The sequence below is a fragment of the Tamandua tetradactyla genome, chromosome 8, assembly GCF_023851605.1.
Source record: "Tamandua tetradactyla isolate mTamTet1 chromosome 8, mTamTet1.pri, whole genome shotgun sequence".
Classification (NCBI taxonomy): Eukaryota; Metazoa; Chordata; class Mammalia; order Pilosa; family Myrmecophagidae; genus Tamandua; species Tamandua tetradactyla.
The window spans coordinates 91,564,477-91,587,950 of record NC_135334.1 but is presented as its reverse complement, the minus strand read 5'-3'; the positions used below and the strand labels follow the sequence as shown (position 1 = coordinate 91,587,950).

Sequence of the window (23,474 nt, the reverse complement as noted above, 5' to 3'; positions counted from 1 at the left end):
ATATATGAAAATATTTCCCTCAGAATCTCTTGATTACATGTCCAGCTTTTGCCTTCAAGTTAAAAGACTTAATTAAAGATTGTTATTTTTATTGATTTTGTTAAATTTCCTTTAGAAAAGTGAGTTTTAGAAACAACTTCTTAAACTCCATTTTTAACCCAAAATTATTGTATAAAGTGATCCTAACTCTTTTAAAGACTTGAATATAGCTTCTCTATGCATTTGTGAATGTCCCAGTATGTGAATAGGGCATCCAATTTATGAATAAACTCATTTTTGTTTATAGATTGAGCAATAAGGCACTTACTTTTAATTTTTATAGGAAAAAGCTTAGAAATGTTTTTTGAATTTTTTTTTCATGTTAAGAATAATTCTATGATGGGAGACCCTTGATTATTTCTGGACTCAAATTTTAATTGTCTTTCTTTCCCTTTTTTGGCATTTATTAATATTTGAACCCTGAATATTGTTAATTCTTCATGGGAAACAATAGATAATCTTCAAAAAAGCTTTCAGAATATGTTTCCATAATACAATTATGAGATATGTTAGCACCTATTGAGCCCAAAAATCATTGTTAAAGTTAAAATTGAGAATGAAAAGAACATGCTATTTTTTCAGCTGTATTCAATGATGAAAGGAAGTCAAAGAAACAGCAAGTTTAGAATCAATATGAATTTCCACAGATGGGTAGGTTCTGTGTTACTAGCCTGTCTTCTGATCAGATACTCAGCACTGAAATTTGGGAAACTATGAACTATCTATGATTATATAAGAACACAAATATCTTCCTTAGTTGCTGTTGTATTTTGTTTTAGTTTTAATGTTTTTAGCACACCTTCCCATCATAGCATTAGTACCAGCCCCAACCTGGCTCACTCTGGTATCCCAATAGCTACGGACAACACAGGAACAGATAATGACTGTTCTGGGCTTTCTAGATTGCTGATAATTGATTGGGAGTAGGGATGAGTTTCATGATGCCAGACCTGGAACAGGGGATTTGTATAGAAGCCAAAATAGAGTACTAAAAACCAGAGAATCAGCCAAGTCAATCTGTTGAGGAAAGCCGAACTTCTAGTATTTGAGAGTCCAGGTCCAAATACTAGGTCCAGTGGCGTTAAACATAGGAACCGAGGTAAAGAATCTCAGAGCCAGAGTTTGTAACTGAGAAGAAACAAGATCAGAGCAAGAGAAAGGGAGACCAGGTGCAAGCATGAGAGTGAGAGAAAGTGTTAATATGTAGCTAACTACCCAGAAAAAGGCTTTCATTTTAGTAGGGACCTCAGGATACAGATTATATTTCAAAATAGCTAATAAAAACAGTATAAGGAGAATTTCGACCACTTTTGTTAGGTGAAATAATTTTGAGATGATGGATCATTTAGGAGTCCCCTTCTCTATCATAGTGATTAAGAGGACAGATTCTGTATGAAGACCACCTGATTTTGAATCCTACATGTACCATTTAATAGCTGCAAGACTTGGCAAGTTGCTTAACCTCAATCTCAGTTTCCTCATCTTTAAAATGGGAATAATAGGACCTATCTTATAAGATTGCTGTGAGCTAATAAATGAGTGGTAGATTGAGTTATGTGCCCCAGAAAAAAACTAATCTTAACCCATTCCTGTGGATGTGAACTCCTGTAAATAGGACCTTTTGAAGATATTGTTTTTAGTTAAGGTGTGACCAGTTGATTCAGGATGGATCTTGAACCTATTACTGGACTTATAAAGGCCAGAGAGGAAAAGCTACATGAAACAGCCAGAAGCTGGAAATCAGCAGAAGTCAGAAGAGAAAGAAGATGCCTCAAAGTACATTGCCATGTGACAGAAAAGCCAAGGAACCCCAATGATTGCTGGCCAGCCAGAAGATACCTACCTCAGGAGGAAGCAATTCCTCTGGTCTCTGAAACCATGAGCCAATAAATTCCTGGTTTTAAGCCAATGTATTGAATATTATTTGTTTCAGCAGCCAGGAAACTATACGTTGTATAAATATAAGCTATTATTATTATTGGAGGATTAGGCATATTGGACTAGGAAGGATTCCCCTGATTTATAATTTGTAAACACACCCTGGAAATGGGCAAGGTATTTGGTATGTTTGTGTAGGCAACTGTCCTAAGCCTTAGTTTTACTGGGAAGTTTCGAAACCTTGCGAGACTCACTTCCTAGATTTCTCTACCTAGCTTCCACTTGGCTAGCGCCTGACACTCTCAACCTGCAGGCACACTGGCCCCCAGGGTAGCAGCACTCTCATAGTGTGTAAATATTTGAATTTGTTCATCAGGTCTTTCATGGGTGTTGTAAATATGTATCTGGAGTGTCGGAAAATGTCGTGGCCTGCATAATCATTGCATTTGGGCTTGGAACCAGGAAGCCATATGCTGTTTGGGGAGGGCTGGTCTGGGAAGTAAGCATAACAGAGGATCTCGTCTGTCAGGCTGGGTGCTAATTTCCTAAGTAACTTCAGGCATGTGACTTAGTGTCAAAATCTGTTTTCACATCTATAAGATGTCAAAGTTCAATTTACTGGCCTCTTTGGTTGTCTGATAGTCTAAACAAGCTCTTTAACCTCTTATTTTGTAAACAAAGCTTTACAGAGAAGTGGCATATTTTAAACCCTACATAGCATTAACATTCTAGGCCCCCTTGTAGAAGTGCAAAGAGTCCGCAGAATGTTGCTTCTAACTTTTAGAAATTCTATGACTATGCATTCCAGGTCTAGAAGAGAAAAGCCACCTTTCCCTTAGAGTTCAGACTTCCTTGAATTACAAATCAGAAGAATTGAACTAAAATTACTTTACCTCTTTAATATCTTAATTTTTCATCGGTGAAATGAAAATAGCAATGCAAATTTTAGGGTGTGGATTAAATAGGGTAACACATAAGATCTTTTAGGGCAATGTTTAGTTAATAAGCTCCTTCTCATCCTCTCTCTAACTGATGGAGCTTCTAGAAGAAGAGCTAACCCTGCAATTTGTGGGGGCAATATTGAGAACAAGAATTGCTGGATATTTTTTTCCCAAAGGACCAAAGAATTCCACATCTCTGAGAGGCCGTATATTTTTATGTGTGGAATATGGAGATGTAGCCATTGTCTGATTGTCATCTATAGAGAACGGTGATGTAAAGGCAGTCTGTCATACTAAAGCAGAGATGTTTTAGGATACCTTCATTTCTGGATCCAGTAAGGATGAACTCATAAGGCAAATGGGTTGAAGGGCCAGCTGTGAGGTTGGGAACCTAGGAGGCAGAACTCCATGGATTGCTCTTGATCTACTAGGATCTGCAAAATGAGTAGACCTTGGTTGATCTGAGATAGACTTTCTTTTGCAGCCAGGAAGAGGAGAAACTGAAGGAGAAGTGAGTGTGCCTAGGAAAGACAGGAGAGTTTGATCTTAATTTAGGGAGAACCTGGATAGCTTTGTCTTCGTGCACAGTAGATTTTAATAACCCTTAACAAGATACGAGCAAATGAAGGAAATTCTTAAACATTCAGTGGGGAAAAATAAGTAGCCTGTGTAAGTCAATCCATGAGGCATGCTTCCTGTGTAGTGATCCCTAAGTGATTCCTAAGCATACAACTGCTGTATTTATTAAACTTTTTATTTACTAAGGAATGGACAGTAGCATATGGGAGCAATGACAATAGCTAACTGATGAGAAGACAAAGAAATTCCAGTATTCTGCTGTTTTGAAAAAAGTCACTCAGAATTTAGTCATATTGGTTCAGCTGTTGTAACCAAAGACTGATAAGATAATAGAGGTCTTTGTGGTGGTTTTGTACTGAAATCCTTTATTTTTATGATGCACTGGGGCCTTTAGAGTGGAAAGCTTTTAAAACTGCTGTTGGATTCAGAACTCAAATAAGCTGCTAGTACACTGCAACAGGAGTTCCTTTCTCAGGTAGTCACCACAAAGTAACTTTTATCAGGAAAACTTCTGACAGATTGTTAGTTTCTTCAGCTTACCCTATTTATTTTTGTTGACTTTTTGCTGCCCTATTTTGTGACATTTAAAGAAGGCTATATCAAAACAGGCCAATGCTAAATGATAGAGTTTGTGAAGTGTAGACATCACAGCCCATCTGTTGTGTGAGGAGACTGAAGTGTAAGACTCAGCAGTTAAGTGGGCAGAAAAGATCAAATCCAACTTTCTTTTATGACTAGCATTGTGTTTTGGTTTTCTTCTTAAACAATGTCCATTTAAAAAAAATTAGAAGTGGCTGGGGAATTGACTTTTAAGAGCTTTCCTTTTCAACTTTATTTAAAATCTTTCTGGATTGTTGGCTGAGGTCCTTGATTGATGCTGCTTTGGAATTGCTCTAAGTGCTTTAATCTTTCTAGGATTGATGTGGAAAAGTATATCCCTATCAGCACTGTACTCCAGTGTCATTGCTACCCCTCCCATCTCTCTACACACAGACACATTTTAGTGAATCAGGCTTCTTGTAATTTCATTGTTAGTCTATTAAGTTCATTAAAGTGGTGTGTGTAGGAATCCAGTAAAGGAGAGTGATTAGGTAGAAGCCTTATTTTAAATGAATTAGGACACATTTTCAGATAATGCCATTTGTTGATTAGTAGTTTTATTTGGCTTGGTAAGATACCGTGCTTTAACATCATTGCCCTTCCTTCCATTAGAGATGAAAAACTAACAAAAAAAAAATACAAAAAAATTCAGAAAATTTAATTTAGCTAATTCTGTGTTACCTTCCCCACCCTTCTCCCCACTACCCACCCCCATTGCTGTGATTTTTTTCCCCTGATTTTTCTTATTAGAAAAACTTAGTTATGGTCACATTGCAGTGATCCACTTTTAGGGACAGCGAGTAAGACACTGGCCTGTTTAAAATTTTTATTATAGAAGACCCAGGTATGGCAATACTATAAAAGAGGTAAGGCAACTCTCTATTTAGTAAAATATTTTGCAAGTTGACTTCTTTGTCCAGATCTGGAATCATTAGTGACTTCCCAAAGCCGAGACTTATTTCTAGCACCACTGATTGTAATTATATATATTTCACATGGGAAAAATGAACTGTCATTCTGTAGTGGTAATTCTTGTGAGCTAATGTTAAAAAAAATACAAAAACTTTTAAATCAATTTTAAGCCTGTTTATTAATTTTTATTTTTCATTCTATATCAAGAAAGATATTAACCTAATCATCTTATTTTACCTAAATTCGCTTTTATTTTTTTTGGATATTCTTTTTGGCTTTAGGCCTGGGGATAGGTAGTTATAGTTAATAAAGTTAAAAAAAAAAGGTCCATTTTAGTTAATTATTTTCAAGTTCATAAGATTATGGCCAAAAAAAGGCTGGAGGGCTGAATTTGAAACTCTTACAATGAAAGATGGCATTTGAAAACTTTTGATGAGGTAAATTGCCTTCGTATTTATATTTTGAAAAGTGTTTCCTTATTTACGCACTATTGACTTCCTATTGAGACTCAAAATTTTAAGTACAACTGGTAAAGAATTCAATGGATCAAATTCAGTAAATCTGAAGTCACTGGAATAAAGGGTCCTAAGAAAAAATGTGTCAATTTTAAAGGTCTTTCCTAACTGAAGACCATTTTGTGATAGAGCCAAAGGTTAATAAAATCAGTAGTGAATGTAGCAATTTTACAGATAAGCTATTCACAACAAGTGTAGTTACTTGAATAAAAAGCTAATTCAGTTCTAAAATGCCACATGCAGTAGCAGTGAATAGCTGCTTTTAGGTGCTTTCTGGAGGAGGATAAAATACAGAATCACGGCACTCTTCTCTTCCAGCGTCCCTGGCTGCCTGTAAATTGCTGTGAATGGGGCTGTGGGCTGACAGGCTCTATTAAGACAAACTGCCTTTCTCATTGGAGAGATAAAATAAATCAGGTGTTTAGTCAAATTAAAATACTTCAGCTGGAGCAGGCCCTGGGGAGCACTGATCCACCTGACTAATCTGAGAGAAACTCAAGACAGATGTGGTTTGGGGATAAAGACGACCCCATGGAACAAAAAAAAAAAACCCCAACCCTGCTGCATTGACTGCACTGTCTTTGGAGTTAGAGAACTGTTACAATTGATAGTGAAGAGTGTCGCTGTGATACTGGATAAAAGCTGATACACTGATTTGTAGAGATGTGTAGAGAAGCCTTTTTGCTGATTCTTTTTTAGTGGTTTATAAACTACCTCTGTTTTTGTTTGGGAGGCAGAAGAGGTTATTTTCTGGCAATGCTTTGTAGAGAATCATTTTAAGGATGTGAAATAAGTGATTTTAGGCAGTTACCGATGACCTCTGCTGGCCTGGGCAGATCCTCAGAATATGGATCTACTTTTTTCTTCAAGTTGATTTCATCAAACCTCAAAACATAATTTAAGACAAGATTTTCTATATAGAGTTAAGCTACCTCATTAGAGCATTCTAAATAATCTTTTATCTTCCTTAACAGAACCTGACTTTATTTAGATACCCTCACCATATCCCTTGGATTGTTCAGCAATTCTGACAGCTGGAGTTCCACTGACATGGCAAAGTTTTATGTTTAAACTGGTATTTTTTAGATGCGATAATGTGTATTCATAGGTTTATCAGTATGATTCAGACTTAACATTATTTTTATTGCATTAGCTAAAGACTTGCTATTAACAAAAATCTGGCACCACAGTTTTCAAATCCCTGGCTTTAAACCAATATATCTGAATAAATACAATGGGTATAGAAAGAAAAATGACCACACACACAATTAACTACACATTTAGAAACGTACTGCTTATGTATGGTATGAACTTAACCTCCAAAGGGCTACATGACTTTATATGTAATTCACCCATTCAGAGAATTTTAGATTTGTGACATTAATATATTTCACTTTAACCTCACTTGTTACATCACTCATATCTGTTCAAAATATGTATGTGCCCATCAGTTTTAAGGGAAAAGATGATGACCGTCTAATATGAGTACCTGAATCCTTAACTTAAAAATATTTATTTCTGGTTTGTCTTCTTCTTAATCAGTGTTTCTTTTAAGTCATGTGAAAAAACTTATTAAATGTCACTGAATGCTTACCGTTAAACAATTTTAATGTCATAACAATTTTTAAAAAGACTCAGTTAAACGGTTTTATTTTTAAATTCGAATATATATGTGTATATATGTTGGCTTTGCAAACACTAAAACATATTTGTATCTGTTAGTTTAGTCTTGAACAGAAGAGGTTAAGAAGTCATTTATATTTGCCTTTTTCCTGTGCAGAGGAGAAAGGGGAATGAATTGGAGATTTTTGAAAATATTTTGTTTAGCTAGGGAGAACAGAAAATTTTTCAGTCCTTACTGGGGAATCTAAATACAAGATCCAACTTTTGCATTGGTCCTTGCCCCAAATTTCCTTCAGAAAGAAGAATGTTCTTCTTTATTAACAAAGAATTATAGTGTTGTAACTTTCCTGGTATTCAATAAGCCTTCTCCTAACACACCTCAAATAGGTATAACAAAAAAAATTACCCAGAGATCAGAATATTGCAGAAAATATACATAATAAAATGTGAACATATCCCATGTGTTTATTCTCATAACCTTCCAATCCATTGTCCACACTGAATCCAGAATGACTACATCACCATCTGCTTAGAGATTTTGAATTATTCTTAGAATAAAATGAAGATCATCAAACATGATGTACAAACAGCCTAATGGTGTGATCTTTTCCTATGTTTCTAGCTTCATCTTACCATATTCCCCTTCATTTTCCTTGCTCAGCTCTTACTGCCTTCTTTCGATTTCTGGAGCAAACAAACTCCTCCACACCACGGGGCCTTTGCATGGTCATTCCTAGAAAACTCTTAGACTATCCCTAAACTCTTTGCCTAGTTAACTCCTATTCATCCTTCTGTTGATTTGCTACTTTTGCAAGCATGTCTCCCCTTACGTCAGGCCTCCAAAACTCATTTAACACCTCCAGCCCCAAATATGTCTTGTTTGTAATTCATATCTGTTGTAATTTACATTTATAGTCCCACTTCGGAGTATAAACTACATGAGAGTAGGAACTGTGTCTGCTTCTATTTGCCACTGTATACTTAGTGCTTGATGGTACCCTGAAACATAGTGACTGTTCAGGAAATATTTACTATATTAGGAATGAATGAAATGAGTAAATAAGTTTTATACTTTTCTTGCTTTGTATCTTCTCATTCCTGTATATATTAATGTATACATTAGTTGAGCTTTTCATACTTTAAAAAGATTTTATGATCCCCTTGGGAACCTACTTTTGCATTTTAATATGTTTCTGGGTCAAGGAGTTCTTCCTTTTTTACCTAGCTAAAATTCCTATTGCTGAAATTGAAACCCATTTTCTTTTAATCAATTCCAGGAGTTAGAACAACTGGTCATTATCATTGATACATTATTTGTTCGCTTCTCAGTGGAATAAATTTTCTAACATTTTTCCACTAGGGATATTGACCATCAATATCCCTTAAATATTCTTTTTTCTTTTTTTAAGACTCAGGTTGGCATTAATAATTCCCGGGTAACCATAAATGCGATAGCTTCTTTGTTGACATCAGTCTTACATTGTGCAATCATATTAGCAAGTGCCAGCCAGCATCGCCTGAAGGCTTTCTCCACTTAGAAAAGGGAGACCACTACTAATTAAAATATTTTTAGTTTCTCAGATTGTCCTGGTACTATCTTAGTAACTTTTTTTTGGCAGGGGGAGAGGGATGATATTTTATGAGGAGATTGGGAATCTCCCTTCCTACAGACACAAAAATTGACAATCCTTGTCCCTTTTGATTGCTGGTGGCATCCTTCTGAAAAGTCTGCAAATTATAGATTATTTCTTCATAATGAAACCTGTGTGGTTCAAATACAGTGGGTTGAAATTCTTATGCTGCAGTAAAATCCTCTAATTTAGATTCACAAAAGGATACTTTGTCTTTTACTTATGAGAAATGTGCAATTTGCCCATATAAAAAGACTGTTCAGCACCATTAGTACATACCATAAATGTTCAGTGGCATCATATTCATTAAACAGCATTTCCTTATGCATAATCTTTTCAACCTCGAATGTGTTTTTACTCTTTGAAGACTGACAAATGAGAAAGGGGTGAGGAAGCCCTCCAAGCAATGTGGTTGCCTTTAAGGATGAACTTGAGAATGTTAGCTTGATCCCTTCATGGGAACAAAATCAATCATATACAGTCCTTTCTTGCCTAAGGTAGTTTTGCTTCTCTCTGTAGAACTTGTTCCATTGACTCCTGATTTCAGAGTTTCAGAAACATCTTTGCACAATAGAAAAATTTTGTAAGGACAATGATCAGAAAATTCCTTAAATAATATTTATTAAGCACCTACTATATCGTGGATATTGCATCTTTCACTGAGGATAGAGGTGTTTAGAATATTAATACAATCCATAGTTTCTAATCTTTGATACTAAATGTCATAGGTTACATAGCTTGCTCAGATCAATTGAGGGGGTGTGTGGTAAAAGGGAGAGAATGATGTAGGTAGTTCTGCTTTCTTTCTTTTTTTTAAGGATGAGAGAGAAGAGCAAGTGAGAATTGTATTAGTGACAATACTTGTTCTTGGCAAAAATAATGAATAACCCTAGTGTTCATTCCATTGCTATAACTGTGTGTGATGTTAAAGGACTCCAGTTGTTGTCCAAGGTCTTCAAGTGTCTTCGAGTAGTTCCCTTTCTAAGTTACGCCTCCTATTCATTCAAGCTTTCCTCAGACTTGTGTGATGTCTTCTTGCTTTCATTTTAGGTACACCTGAAAGCCTGGCAGAAAAAGAACGGCAGCTCTCCACCATGATTACCCAGCTGATCAGTTTACGGGAGCAGCTCCTGGCAGCACATGATGAACAGAAAAAACTGGCAGCCTCACAAATTGAGAAACAACGGCAACAAATGGACCTTGCCCGCCAACAGCAAGAACAGGTGAGCCCTGCAAAAGGAGCTGTCGAATTGAAGATGGGGAATGTGCCAAGTTTAGCAAGTAATTACTTTGATTGGCTTATTTGTCATAAGTTTTACTAAAAAGAAAGAAAGAAAGAGGAAGAAAGGAAGGAGGGAAGGAAAAGGAAAGAAAGAAGGAAGGAAAAAAGGAAAGGGAGGGGAAAAAAAAGGAAAGAAAAAAGTTTTCTGAAAATCCTGGGTTCTAAGAATGCTGAGGGAATATGTTGAGAACACAGAAAATCATCACAGCAACTGAACACTACTGAAATGATATCTTCTTTCAGAATATTTGGATTAATTTGAAGGGACACTTATTCACATAATCATCAGATGTAATCCTAGTATTCCTTAACCATGAAAGAGTCATTTCTCTTCTCTGGGCCTTACTTTTCTCATCCGGAAAAAGAGGTTCCTGATCTAGAAAAACTTTGGGGAATCTGTCAGCTCTCTGGTTCAGTAGTTTTCTCTGACTTTAAAACTAGGTGACCATACATTTCAGTTTTCCCAGAATAACCTGGTTTATACCTATTTTCCAGGGTGATTATTAATATCCCCCTCCCTTCTACTCATAAAATTTGTCATGGTTCTGATGATAAGTTATATGGTCACTGTATTTATAATATAGATATACCAGCAAAAATAAATTCTCACATGTATACTATAAGAACTTGATTTGATTGTCTTAGAAGTGAGAAAGAAGAAAAAAAATAAAGTTTAAATATCTATCTTTTAAAAATAAATCACGTTCCCAAATGTCCTTCTAGTCTCATAAGATTATATTAATTTAACAAAATGATACTATAGAATAGTCCCTCATGCTTTAGATCAGTCAGATTCAAATTAATGTGCAGTTTTTAGGAATCTGACATTATTACTGGAATTATCTTTTCAGTTAAACATATTTTATAGGAGTATATAGAGCAATATATGTTCTGTTGAATTTAATGAGTTGTGACGTCTGGTATTTTATATGCTTGAATATTTGCCCACATGTAGGAATATGGACTCGGCCCCTAATGGAAAATAACATAAAGGAACACTGTAAAAAATCAGAAGTTAGAATGTCATTTAGCCATCCAGAGATGACACAGTAATTAACTATTGACACTTGTGAATAAGCTAGCACAAATTAATCTTGACACATTTGCAGACGAGTGATATCTTACAGTGAACACTTTGTAATTATATTTCAAAATGAAAATTAAATGACACTTAAAACTAGGTTGTCATGCTCAATGAAGCAAGCATGTAGCTCAACCGATTGGCAAATAAAAATCAGAATTTGAGCCACATGATGCTTATGTACCATACTTCACTGTGTCAAACTGATACATCTAGAGTGGATGATAGTAATTGCACTGAGGTGTTTTGGATGCATTTCTATGCAGCATTTTATCATTTAGGAGGGACCATCAATATTAGATGCCTAGTGTTGTTTTACTGGTTTGCTAAGAGGAAATAAATATTCAGAGTATCCAGCATCCATACCTAGAGCTACAGAATGAGTTGTCCATTTCCGATTTGAATAATGACAAGCAGAGTGGACCATTCCAACCTGACTAAATATTGTTGTCATTTTTCCTATAAAGCCTTGGGGTGGAGTGGTCTCATTTCTCATACTGTAACCTATATTAGGGGCAACTTGACCATAGCTTACAGCATGAACCAGTCACCACTGGAAACTATAAAACAATATCTGGGAACAGACCACTATGTTGTGATCTTGTGCTGAATGAATGTGATTTGGATGTTTCCACTTTTTTTTAGACTAGAACACCAGAAAGGTTCAGAAAGTTTAGGTGGGGCTGACGTCATTTCCATTTTCAACATTGCCCACTCTAGAATATTGGCTTTTGGAAATAGGAAAGAATAGGAAGAAGAGGCCATAACTCTTGCCTTTAGGGCACTACTAAATCAAGTTCTTCTAAGTGCTCTCTGGTCTCTGGTTTAACAGTGAGTGTACTCTCACTAGGGAGCATTCCCCTTAGTTTCAAGCTGTAGGAGCTCAGCTTTTGAGGCATCAAACAGCCAAATGCTGAATCATGCTTCATAGTGAACACCATTATCCTAAGGAAGTCATTTGCCTTCCTGAAAAACAGATTCAGTCCTCAGCAGAGCTGTGTTAAGTGGTTAATATTTCTTTCTTTTTTTGCATGGGCAGGCAACAAGAATTGAACCTGGTTCTCCATGTTCTTTTTATAGACAAGATAACCTGCTAAGATGTTGAATTTGATTGCTGAATGAAGCAAGGGACTATGAGTAGCGTTTGGGGTTCCTATACTGTAAAATTAATACATTACTATCAAAAGCATAAATGAATAAATATTAAACTAAAGTTTAGTTTAAGTCATGGTTGATACATCTCATCCAACATCATCCAAAAAATTTTTTGACTTTTTGATGTGTTTTTGGTACTCTTGAAAATATTTCTAAGTGTATCAGTTCTGAAAATCTTTGCCTCAGAAAAGCCTTCACCAAAATAAACCATCTTGTACAGTAATAGAAAAGCTTTTCCTGTCTTAATTTACAGATTTTATTTTTTTATATCCAAATGAGGCTTCTTAGGAAAGTGCAGCCAGAGCTTTTCTGTCTTCATTCTTTATGGGTCAGATTTTCAAATTCACATTCTTTCCAGATAGATGATCAGTGCAGAGATAGGTGAACTGCTCACCAATGTAATTCAGGTGGGTAGTCTACGCACACAGAAAAATATTTAGGGGTAAGTAGAGAGGTGGCACTTAGTTGAAATTTTTCCTTTTCTCCAACTATCTGAATCTACCTCTATCATTTTATAGGAACCCTTTTATAGAGAAGTACCGAAAAGTATTCTTATAGCACCAGGAGAGATTGCTGAGGTAATGGCAAAGGTGTAAGTATTCCATTTTAACTTAATGAAACTTTATTTTCAATAGATTGCAAGACAACAGCAACAACTTCTGCAACAGCAGCACAAAATTAATCTCCTGCAGCAACAAATCCAGGTCAGTGTGTTTTATTCTTCTAGTCTGATTATACATAGAAACATTTCTTCTTTGAGAATGGAATTTAAAATGCTACAAATGTACCCTTCTCTTATAAACAGCACCAATAGAGCTGTTTTTCAAGGATGTTATACACAAGTGTTTAGGAGGGTGTAGGAAATATCATCTAGGTGGTAGTCTGAGCATTCTTTAGCAGAATAAACCTTATCTTCTTTTTTGTTTGAACCATGTACCTGACACAACCCAGTGGAAACCTAGTTTCCAGGGTAACATATAGATACTGTTTTTATTACTTCAAACCATTTTCTGCTTTGTGGGAAGAAACTTACTTTTATTTACTTCTTAGGGCTGCCTAATTAGGCCAATTATGAGAAGAATCTTATAACATGAGAAAAGGCTGGTAATGATTGTTTTGTTCTTTAACAAATATTAACTGCATTTCTGTTGTGTGCATTTTACTAGGTGCTAAGAGGAATATAAAGATTAGTGAATAATAATCTGTCTTCAAGGAGCTTATGAAATAGGAAGGAAAAAATGTTCATGCATAATTAAAGCATTGTTTAAGGAGGTCACCTTTTTTGTAGTAGGGTAGCAATATATGGATCATAATTATAGTGATCTGGGAAGGTAAGGTAATGGTCTGTCATTTCTTTAGATACTTTATCGTTAATTCAACTAACAGCCGTTTGATAGACAAGAGAAGTGATATCCATTTCTGAATGGAGACATAAGCATGTGATTTCTAAAAAGCCATAGAATAAGAAATGGGTTGTCTGGTGATTAATCCTTAGAAATACTGATGTTAGAGTTATACATCTCCCACCGGAGACTCTGTTGTTTCTCGTGGTTGCTGTGGATGTTTTCTAACCTCCTGGAATATGTGAATCTAGTTAGGCCCTCCTGTGCTAAATTATATTATTCCTTCTTTTGAGGTTTATATTATACCTCCTGTATTTTTTAATCAGCAGTGTAGTCATAGCTTACTCTAGCATTCTACCTCATTGATGAACACCAGTGATTTAAACTTAGATTCTTGATTCATTTTGTTAAAATCATATTTAGTGTTCCAAGACTAGTTATTGCTTTTCAAATACCTACTGATCTGTTCCCTGAGAAAGTACGTGTACCTAATTTGGTGTTTTGTTCAACCATCTTCACTAGGAAGCTTTAGCCAGTGTTTTTATGGTTCTGACTCTATATTCCATACCCAAGCCTGTATGTTTCCAAACAAAGAGTCCGAATACAGAGGAGATGGAATAACTGGCATTTTTGACTGTCAGTCTTTACAATGAAATCTTGGAATAATTTCTCATCTTGATATCTCTTTTATGAGTCACACAGGTCCCTAATTAAAGAACTATCCAGGTGTTCCCTTGTTCTGCCCTTATTAGAATTTTCAGCGAGTCTTTCATTGTGAGGGTCAAGATTTTAAACCTGCAGCTTACTACATGTTTCTCTAGATCCCTATTTAAGAACTCAGTAGGTGTTAAATAATCTGGTCATTTAGTTTTCTTTGTTTCTACTATTTGTACAGCAGGAATGGTAAGCATTCCATAGTATGTCCCCATATCAGTTTCTTATTGATGTTTTTTACTGCTCTTTATTGCTTATTTATTTCTAACATATTTCACTTCTTAGTCCAATGTTATTTGTAATGACTGGCTATCTTAAATGATGTTTGCCTGTGGTATTGAGGATGAAAAGTAATCAAATTAATTCAGAGCATTTTCATGATATAAGTATTTATTGGTTACATATGATCTTATGGTTATAACTTGACTACATGAAATTGATATCATTTTTAGGAAACTATAGAACATGGCCTTAAAATAGAACTTCATTGGAATGTTCAATGAGAAAAGATAGGTATGTTTCTTACAAGTTTTTAATAGAAGTCTAAATGCTTTTAAAATTTGTGGTTAGTTCTCATTATTTAAATTGTAAAAATCAAAGCTAATCAGCATTTGAATTCAACAGTATAAATTAAAAAATGATAGAGCATCTCAAAATGTCAGCATTACATTTATTTTAGAAATATAGGACTCTTTGTAGTAGAAATTCATATTTTAAAAAATAATAATGGCTTCTGGTCAACAAATGCAATACACTCTAGGGTGCTGTTCCCTGACAGAGTTTCTGAAAATTAGCAAAAACTGGCAGAGTCATCTTCCTCAGAATGCTGGAAAACAGTTAAAGGGTTGCAGTAACTGGAAGACTGCTGAATAAAGAAAACACAACTTAAAACAGTTGTAAGGGAAGTTCCTGGCTCCTTTGCTGGCCCCTCTCCCACCCCTCTGTCTAGTTAGGTGTGGAGCCACATGAAATCCCATTGTGGGTTCCTGGCCTTGTTCTGGAGGGACCAGAGAAACTCATTTGTGCATCCTGTACTGCTTGTGTGTCAGTGCCAATCTATCCAGTGGAAACCTGACATAACCAGGAACTTCTCTGGCTCTCCCTCCCAGAACCTGCCCTGCAGGCAGAAGCAGTTTGCAGAGAGCTAAAGCGGTGTAAGAAACAATTAAGCAAAGGATTTTCTGGTTAAGTCAATAATAGAGTACATGGGAGGGGAGGAGGTCTATTTCATAGGGAGTAGAAAGGGCATTCCAATTCCTATAAAAGAAAGAAATCCTAAAGCCACCAGCAATCACAAGCCCAGGACAAGACACAGGCTCAGAATGGAGTTTGTCATTATAAGACCTGCTCTACAAGTGCTAAAGGGAGTTCTTCAGACTGAAAGAAAAGGACACTAGACAGTGGGCTAAAGTGGCATAAAGAAACAAAGAACTCTAGTTAAGGTCACCATATGAGTGATTATAAATGCCTGTAGTATTGTACTGAATTTTTTGGAATATAACTCTATTTTTTACTTCGTAAGGATCTAAACTTCAAATGCCTAAGAAGCAAATGAATCTATGGTTTGGGACATACAATGTATAATGATATAATTTGTACAAGTACAACAACAAAAAGGTGGGGGTGGAGGCCATATAGGAACAGTGTATATATATACTATTAAAGTTAAGTTGGTATGTGCTGTTTAAAAGAGACTCACATTACATTAAAAAATACAAGTAGGTTGAAAGTGAAAGGGTGGAAAAATATATACCATGCAAATAGTAAATAAAGGAGTCCAAAGTTTGCTATACTAATAGATAAAATAGACTTTAAGTAAAAAACTGTTAAGACAGACAAAGAAGATCATTACTGTATATATTGATAAAGGGACCTGTTCAACAAGAAGATGTAAAAATTAGAAATACATGTGCACCTAATAGCAGAACCCCAAAATATGTGAAGCAAATACTGACAGTTTTGAAGGGAGAAATAGATGGTTCTACATTAATAATAGGAGGCTTCAATACCTCCTTTAAATAATGGATAGAACATAAAATCAAGAGATTAGTGAGGAAATAGAAAATTGAGCAATAGTATAAACCAACTAGACCTAACAGACTATATAGAACAAATTCACCCAACAGCAGGGTAATACACATTCTTAATTAGTGTACATGAGTCCTTCTCCAAGATAGACCATAAGGTAGGCAAAAAACACATCTCATTATGTCAAAAAAATTGGAATTATTCAGTGCATCTTCTCAAACTAAAATAAAATGAAGCTACTAATTAAAGATAAGAACAAAGCCGATTGGGTTGGGGCTAAGGTAGTTCAGAATACAGGGGTAAGGAGGACACTGTATTTTAGAACTTCATCTACTCTGTGAGACCAAAGGAAAAGAGGTTTATTTTATTCAAAACTAAATTTTCTGTAGCACATAATGTAACTCAACCTGTCTGGACAGATCATTTAAACAGCCCAAACACATGGAGCCCAGATGGGAATGAGGGCTTGTAATTCTGAATAGCTTAATATAATTCCCAGATACGTCCCAGGATATGTTGAACAGATAATTAAAAAGTATTGGCAGAGTCCCTTGAAGGATGGGAGAAAAAATATGGAAGTATTAAACTTTACCATTGGGGGAACCCCTAATACTGTCTTAAACATTAGGTACTCCCAAATCAATAGGCCAAGCCCTTGATCTTGAGGCTTGCTCTTGTGAAGCCTATTTATGTAGTGGAGAAACTAAGCCTACCTATTTATACCTAGGAGTTAATTCCAGAGAATCTTTTTTGTTGCTCAGATATAGCCTCTCTCTCTCTAAGCCAACTCTGCAAGGAAAATCATTATCTTCCCAACTACATGGGACATGGCATCCAGGGGGTAAGAGTCTCCCTAGCAACATGGATGTGACTCCCAGGGATGAGCCTGGCTCTGGTACCTTGGGATCAACAATGCCTTCTTGACAAAAAGAGGCATAAAAAATGTAACAAATAAGCTATCAGTGGCTAAGAGAATTAAATAGAGTTCAGAGGCTACTCTGAAGGCAAGTAGAGTAGCTTCAGCTAGATATTGCTATTTATTATGGTTTGTCAACCCCCAACCAAAACTATTCCTGCCAACCCTAAAGAACACCTAGGGTTTTATCTGAGATTGTACAAAAGTTCCATGTATTGCCAGAAAACTACAACCTCCAGATGCATTCCTAGGCCAGATAAATCCTGAAACGCAGGGGCAGCCTCTCCAGATCATCAACTAGTTCCATTCCTCTATCTCATATTATCAACAGCCCTTTCTAACATGAAAAAGTTAGAATGGGCATGACCCAAATACCCTATAGATTGGGAGAAAAATCAAAGGAGAAGGTGGAGTTATGGCTGCTGAGTCATTACATTGATATTTCTTTTAGTTCTCAGTGTCTTGGAGCAGCTAGAAGGAAAAGCCTAAAATTGTGGGCCTGTAATCCATACCGAAGTCTGAAATCTATTCTATAACTAATTGTTGAGGCATGCTTTGAAATTAATTACTTTTTTGCATATATGGTATTTTTCCCAATAAAGAAGGAAATAGATACAATTTTTCAATACCCCAAAAGAAAGAAAAAGAATGAAATGAGGCTAAAAGTCAATAATAGAGAAAGGGAAAATTCACAAATATGTGGAAACTGAACGACCATCTCTTAAACAATCATTGAGTCAAAAAAGAAATCAACAGGAAAATGAGGAAATTTCTCAAGGCAAATTAAAATGAAAACACAACATAACAAAACATGGTATGCAGCAAAGTCAGTGCTGAGCGGGAATTGATAGCTCCAAATGCTACATTAGAAAAAGAAGAAAGATCTCAAATCAGAGACCTAAACTTACAACCAGAGGATGTAGGAAAAAACAGCAAACTCAACACAGAGTCAGAAGAAAGAAGGAAATAACAAAGGTTAGAGTAGAGATAAATGAAATAGAAAATAAAAATAGTAGATAGAATCAACTAAACCAAAAATTGCTTTTTCAAAGAGATCAATAAAATAGACATACCTTTAGCTAGACTGACAAAGAAAAAAAATAGGATGCAAATAACTAAATCAGAAATCAAATGGCAGAGGAGAAGGGTGAGTATTACTACCAACCCCACAGAAATAAAAAGGATTATAAGCAGATACCATAACTATCTGAAGATCAACAATTTAGATAACCTAGATGAACAGGAAAATTCCCAGAAATGCTTAAACCATGCATATTGACTTAAGAAGGAGATGCTCTCACTTGACCAATGACAAGTAAAGAGATTGAATTTGTTATCAAAAACCTCCCAATAAAGAAAGGCCAGGATCAGATAGCTTCACTGGTGAATTTACCAAAAATTTCAAGAATTAATACCAATTCTGCTTAAATTCCTCCAAAATTGAAGAGGCAGGAGCACTTTCCAACTCATTTTAAGAAGCCAACACTACTCTAATACCAAAGTTAGGTAAATATACCACAAGAAAAGAATAGGACAGACCAATATCCCTTTGAATATAGATGCAAAAATATTCAACAAAATACTAGCAAACAGAACCCAGAGGTACATTAAAAGAATTATATATAGCATCATAGAGATTTCTCTTAGTTATGCAAGGTTGGCTCAACATAAGAAAATCAATTAATGTAATGTACCATATTAATAGCATGAAAAGACAGAAAACACTTGATTATCTCAACTGACCCAGAAAAGGTGTATGAAAAAATCCAGCACCTCTTCTTGATAAAAACACCCAGAAAACTAGGAATATAAAGAAACTTCCTCAAAATGTTGAAAGGCATATATGAAAAAGGCACAATTAACATCATATTCAGTGGTGCGTCTGAGCAGTTTTTTTCCCCTAAGATCAGGAATAAGACAAGGATACCCACTGTTACCACAGCTATTCAATATTGTATCGGAAGTTTCTGACAGAGGAATTAGGCAAGAAAAAGCTATCTATTTTGCAAAGGATGAAGTAAAGCTTTCCCTGTTTGCAAACAACAGGATCTTATATATAGTAAAACCTGAAAAATCCACAACAAATCTCCTAGAGCTAATAAATGAATCAGCACAGTGTCAGGGTACAAGAACCATATGCAAAAATTGATACTGTTTCCTTTTGCTAGTTGTAAACCATCTGAAGAGGAAATCCAAAAAAAAAAAAAATCCATTTACAAAAGCATTACAAAAACAGCTTATCTAGGAATAAATTTAACCAAGGATGTTAACCAAGGATGTAAAACATGTACATGGAAAACTAAAAAACATTGCTTTAAGAAATCAGAGAAGACCCTAATAAATGGAAGGGCATTCTGTATTTGTGGTTTAGAAGACTAAATATTGTTACGATGTCATTTCTACCCAATGTGATTTATAGATTCAGTGCAACCCCTATCTGAATTCCAACAGCCTTTTTGCAGAAATGCAAAACAATTTGCAGAGTTGAAAAACAATTATCAAATTCTTGTGGAAAGGTCAGGGGCCCAGAATAGCCAAAACCATCTTGAAAAAAGAAGAACAAAGTTGGAAGACTCAAACTTCCCACTCTTAGAACTTACTACAAAGCCAAAGTAATCAAAACAGCATGGTACTGGCACAAGGACAGACATATTGACCAATGGGATAGAATTGAGAGTTCAGAAATCCACCCTAAAAATCTGTGAAATGGAAACCTCAATGGTTCGAACAAATTGAAAAATAGGATTTTTAATTAGATATAGGAAAGAGCGTGATTAAGTTAGTATTGTAAAAAGTTCCATACTTATTTTCTTTTCAGTCATCTAAGGTTTTTATGTGCAGATAAAAATAGTCTTGTTTATATTAATTTTTCTCCCATAACTATAATTTCTAACATAATTTTGTCTTACTAAAACCTAACAACTTTTAAAAAGATACTTCTAAAACCATGTAAATCATGTTGAAACAGTACAGTGAGTGATTTTAGGTATTTTCTTGCATTTTTGCTCTGTTAATTTTTCACGTTTAAAAAATCAGGATATTTTAAATAATTATAACAGTAGTGATGTCTTTTAAGAGGTTGCTTAGTGAATGTAAATCCTCCTGTTTGTACATTGGGGAAAGTTATGATTCCTCGAGTTTTTACATATTTAGCAATTCACCCCTTCTTCTCTACATATAAAAAAAGTAAGATGTTTTTTATATTTCCAGGATATAAATGATATGCTTTGTATTAGGTCTCTGGGAAGCAAAATTAATAATAAATCATGGAATATGGATCCTTAGAATTGGGAATGTTAATTTTTTTTTTTTTTTGCATACCATATGGTGGGGGTCATATTTCATTCTTTTCCCCCATGAGTATCCCATTATTGCAGCACCATTTCTTGAAATTTTTTCTGGGGGGACCTGGGGCAGAAGTGCATGGACCAGGAATTGAACTCGGGTCTTCTGCATGGCAGGTGAGAATTCTACCTCTGAACTACCCTCACATCCCCTGGAATGTCAATTTTTATGTTGTAATTTTAAAGGACAGATGACTGTCCTCTTTCTATCCATTGCATTGGAGAAGCCTAGCCAATCTTTTGAGGAATATTGCTTGCAAGCGTTAACATTATCTAATGATTGGAATTCATTTTTAATTCATAGAATAATCATAAAGAAATCAAAGTATATTTATAGTATTTAATCATCTGTTAAGTATGAGACTGTTCTAAGCAAAACAGAAAATATTTTATAAATCCTGATTTATTGATTTATGGATATATTTATCATTTGACCTCATTTGACCATACCATGGGTTTTGAATCTAGAGAATATATTCTTCATGGACACAATATACCACATTTTTTGGTGTCTATAGTTTGTCAATAGGAATGCATTTAATGATGGCATTTTACAGCTAGAACTTGGACTTTGCAAGAGAATTCAGCTAATTAAAATATCTGTGAGAAACTTACATTTTCCAGACAAGTGGTGTTATCCAATTATTCATGTCTCTTTGGATTCCAACTTTAGAGTTTTTCAAGTGGCTCTTGTATTGTGTGCTCTACATGCAGTGTCCTCTCCACACATTACTGACTGAACGTGGTCGCTTAAGAATGGAGTCACTGGTGGGGATTTTATTTGGGTGTTTGGCTTTCTGGACCAGGGCTAATGATTTGTTCAATACATTACATATATCTTTTTTGAGCATATTAGTGAGACTTGAAATTGTTACCTCTTTGTTTTCTTTAGAGTGTCTATTGTCTGCCCCTCATCATTTAATACATGTACCAGATGGCAAACAGTCTGTGGAAGGACTGAACTAAATGCCATTGCTGCTTCTTTGTAGATCTCTTTGTCTTATCTGAAAACTTTCTCCTTTAAATACTGTAATATGTGTTTTTTATTTACTTTTCCCCAAACCTGGTGTTTTCTTCTTCACTGAAACTTCATCTGTCCTTAAGAGTATATGAATATTTTTCATATATGGTGTTTTCTATTTTCATTATAATATATTCCTGTGTGCTATTAGTGTACTTTGTATATATGTATTTGTCACGTGATAGAATACCATTAAATGTGTGCTCTTTCTTCCTGCCTGGTAAACAGAAAAGGTGCTAATATTATGGGCAGGAAAGTGATTAAACTGAACAATTTGAGATGTACGCACCTTTTAAAGAGGTAACCTTGCCTTTGTTTCCTTCGATATAATTAGCTGTAGGTATTTCGGGTATATGCTGAGTAGAATAAGGTCTACCTTCTTCTGTGAAGTAGTTGTCTAAAGATCAGAAATAATTACTTTGCACATTAACCTGTATGGCCTGCATGACCTAGTTAATTAATTTTTTTGCTAGGATAATAATAATAGAAATGTATTTGAAGATAGGCTTCAACATTGAGTATCTACCTAATTGACCTCTAATTTTAAGAGCTGGACCTTCCATTTATTGTCTTTCGAGGATGACTGGAGCTGCCAACACAAAGAATAAGTCAGAAGCTGACTTCCAGTCTCATTTAGTCCCTCTGTCTTAGGTTGTATTTCTTTTTATTTAGCATTGATTAGCAAAAAGCAATTATAGTGCTCCTGTTTTGGCTCTAGCGAATAGTCCTTTTTTTGCGTTATTGATCAGGAAAAAGATCTTTTTCCAGCAGCCTCTGAACAGGAATACATAAACCCATTGAAAGTAATTTGATACTTCTGTTGGCACTGTGCATGCATCTGATACTCTCTTGCAATGCAATAACAGCTATAAACAAAGCTTAGAAGTCTAGGATTAGCCCCCAGCTTCAGCAAACCCTTAAAGTATTTTGTAATTCTATCTTCAATCATGAATTAGCCCCGAAAAACAGACCCTCTCTCCTCTTTCTATTTCTCTGCTGTATGCTATTTTTTTTTTTTTTTTTTTTTTTTTTTTTTTTTAAACATTTTTCTTGTTTTTTATTGTATTTTGTTTCTCCGTTTTTTGTTACATGGGCTGGGGCCGGGAATCGAACCGAGGTCCTCCGGCATAGCAGGCAAGCACTTTGCCCGCTGAGCCACCGCGGCCCGCCCTGTATGCTATTTTTAATTGCCCACAGGCAGGCTGTTGTGATCTTCTTTGGAAGTTTAAAACCAAGATAAAAATGCAAATCTAATTATTTCTTTTATGTAATCTAATCAACTTTTTAACTAATGATAGATGCTCTATAGCCTCCTTCAAACATTTTAATAATGAAGTTTCTGGATTTTTAAAGAATAGGTGAAGTTGCTGTAATACATGAATAGCAAGTGCTAGAACAGCTAAAAATATAAATTCTTGTGATTAGAAACTCCATTTTAGGCAATCACTCTAGACTGTTTTTTTGAAGTTGCGGTGGATCTAGATTTAAGAAGAGGTGACACCTGACCAGATCCCATGGGCTACTATATGAAATTACCAAGCAGCTTGCTACCTGTTCTCCAAATATAACCTTATGGCAAAGATCTCATTCAGCAGACCAAAACCTGATGGTGACTCTTATTTAAATGCACTATACTTCAACTTACCCAAGCTCTGCTATATGACCCTTTCTTTTCTATCTGCTTGTGCTCCTCTCTTAGACCTCACTTGTCAGCTTTTGCCTAAATAAGTGGTACTAAAAGTTCAGGGAAACCAGTGTCTCTGTTTATCTCTGGGATTAATGAAAGTGGAAGAGTGCCTTACCTCTGCAGATGTGGAGTGGTGTGCAGCAGGGCGGGACAGAAGTCCAAGTAGTACTGCTTGTGATATGACA

General features: G+C 35.4%; 1 protein-coding gene across 37 annotated transcripts in view; it reads left to right on the top strand.

Annotated features, from left to right (window-relative positions):
- The window catches only part of SOX6 (SRY-box transcription factor 6), a 602,540-nt gene that overhangs the window by 382,770 nt on the left and 196,296 nt on the right, over window positions 1-23,474 (top strand). For all 37 annotated transcript variants that reach the window (XM_077114108.1, XM_077114106.1, XM_077114104.1 and 34 more), the window contains 2 exons: window positions 9,769-9,941; window positions 12,872-12,940. In XM_077114108.1, the coding sequence (XP_076970223.1) occupies window positions 9,769-9,941; window positions 12,872-12,940 (242 nt within the window). The remainder of the gene's footprint in view (window positions 1-9,768; window positions 9,942-12,871; window positions 12,941-23,474) is intronic.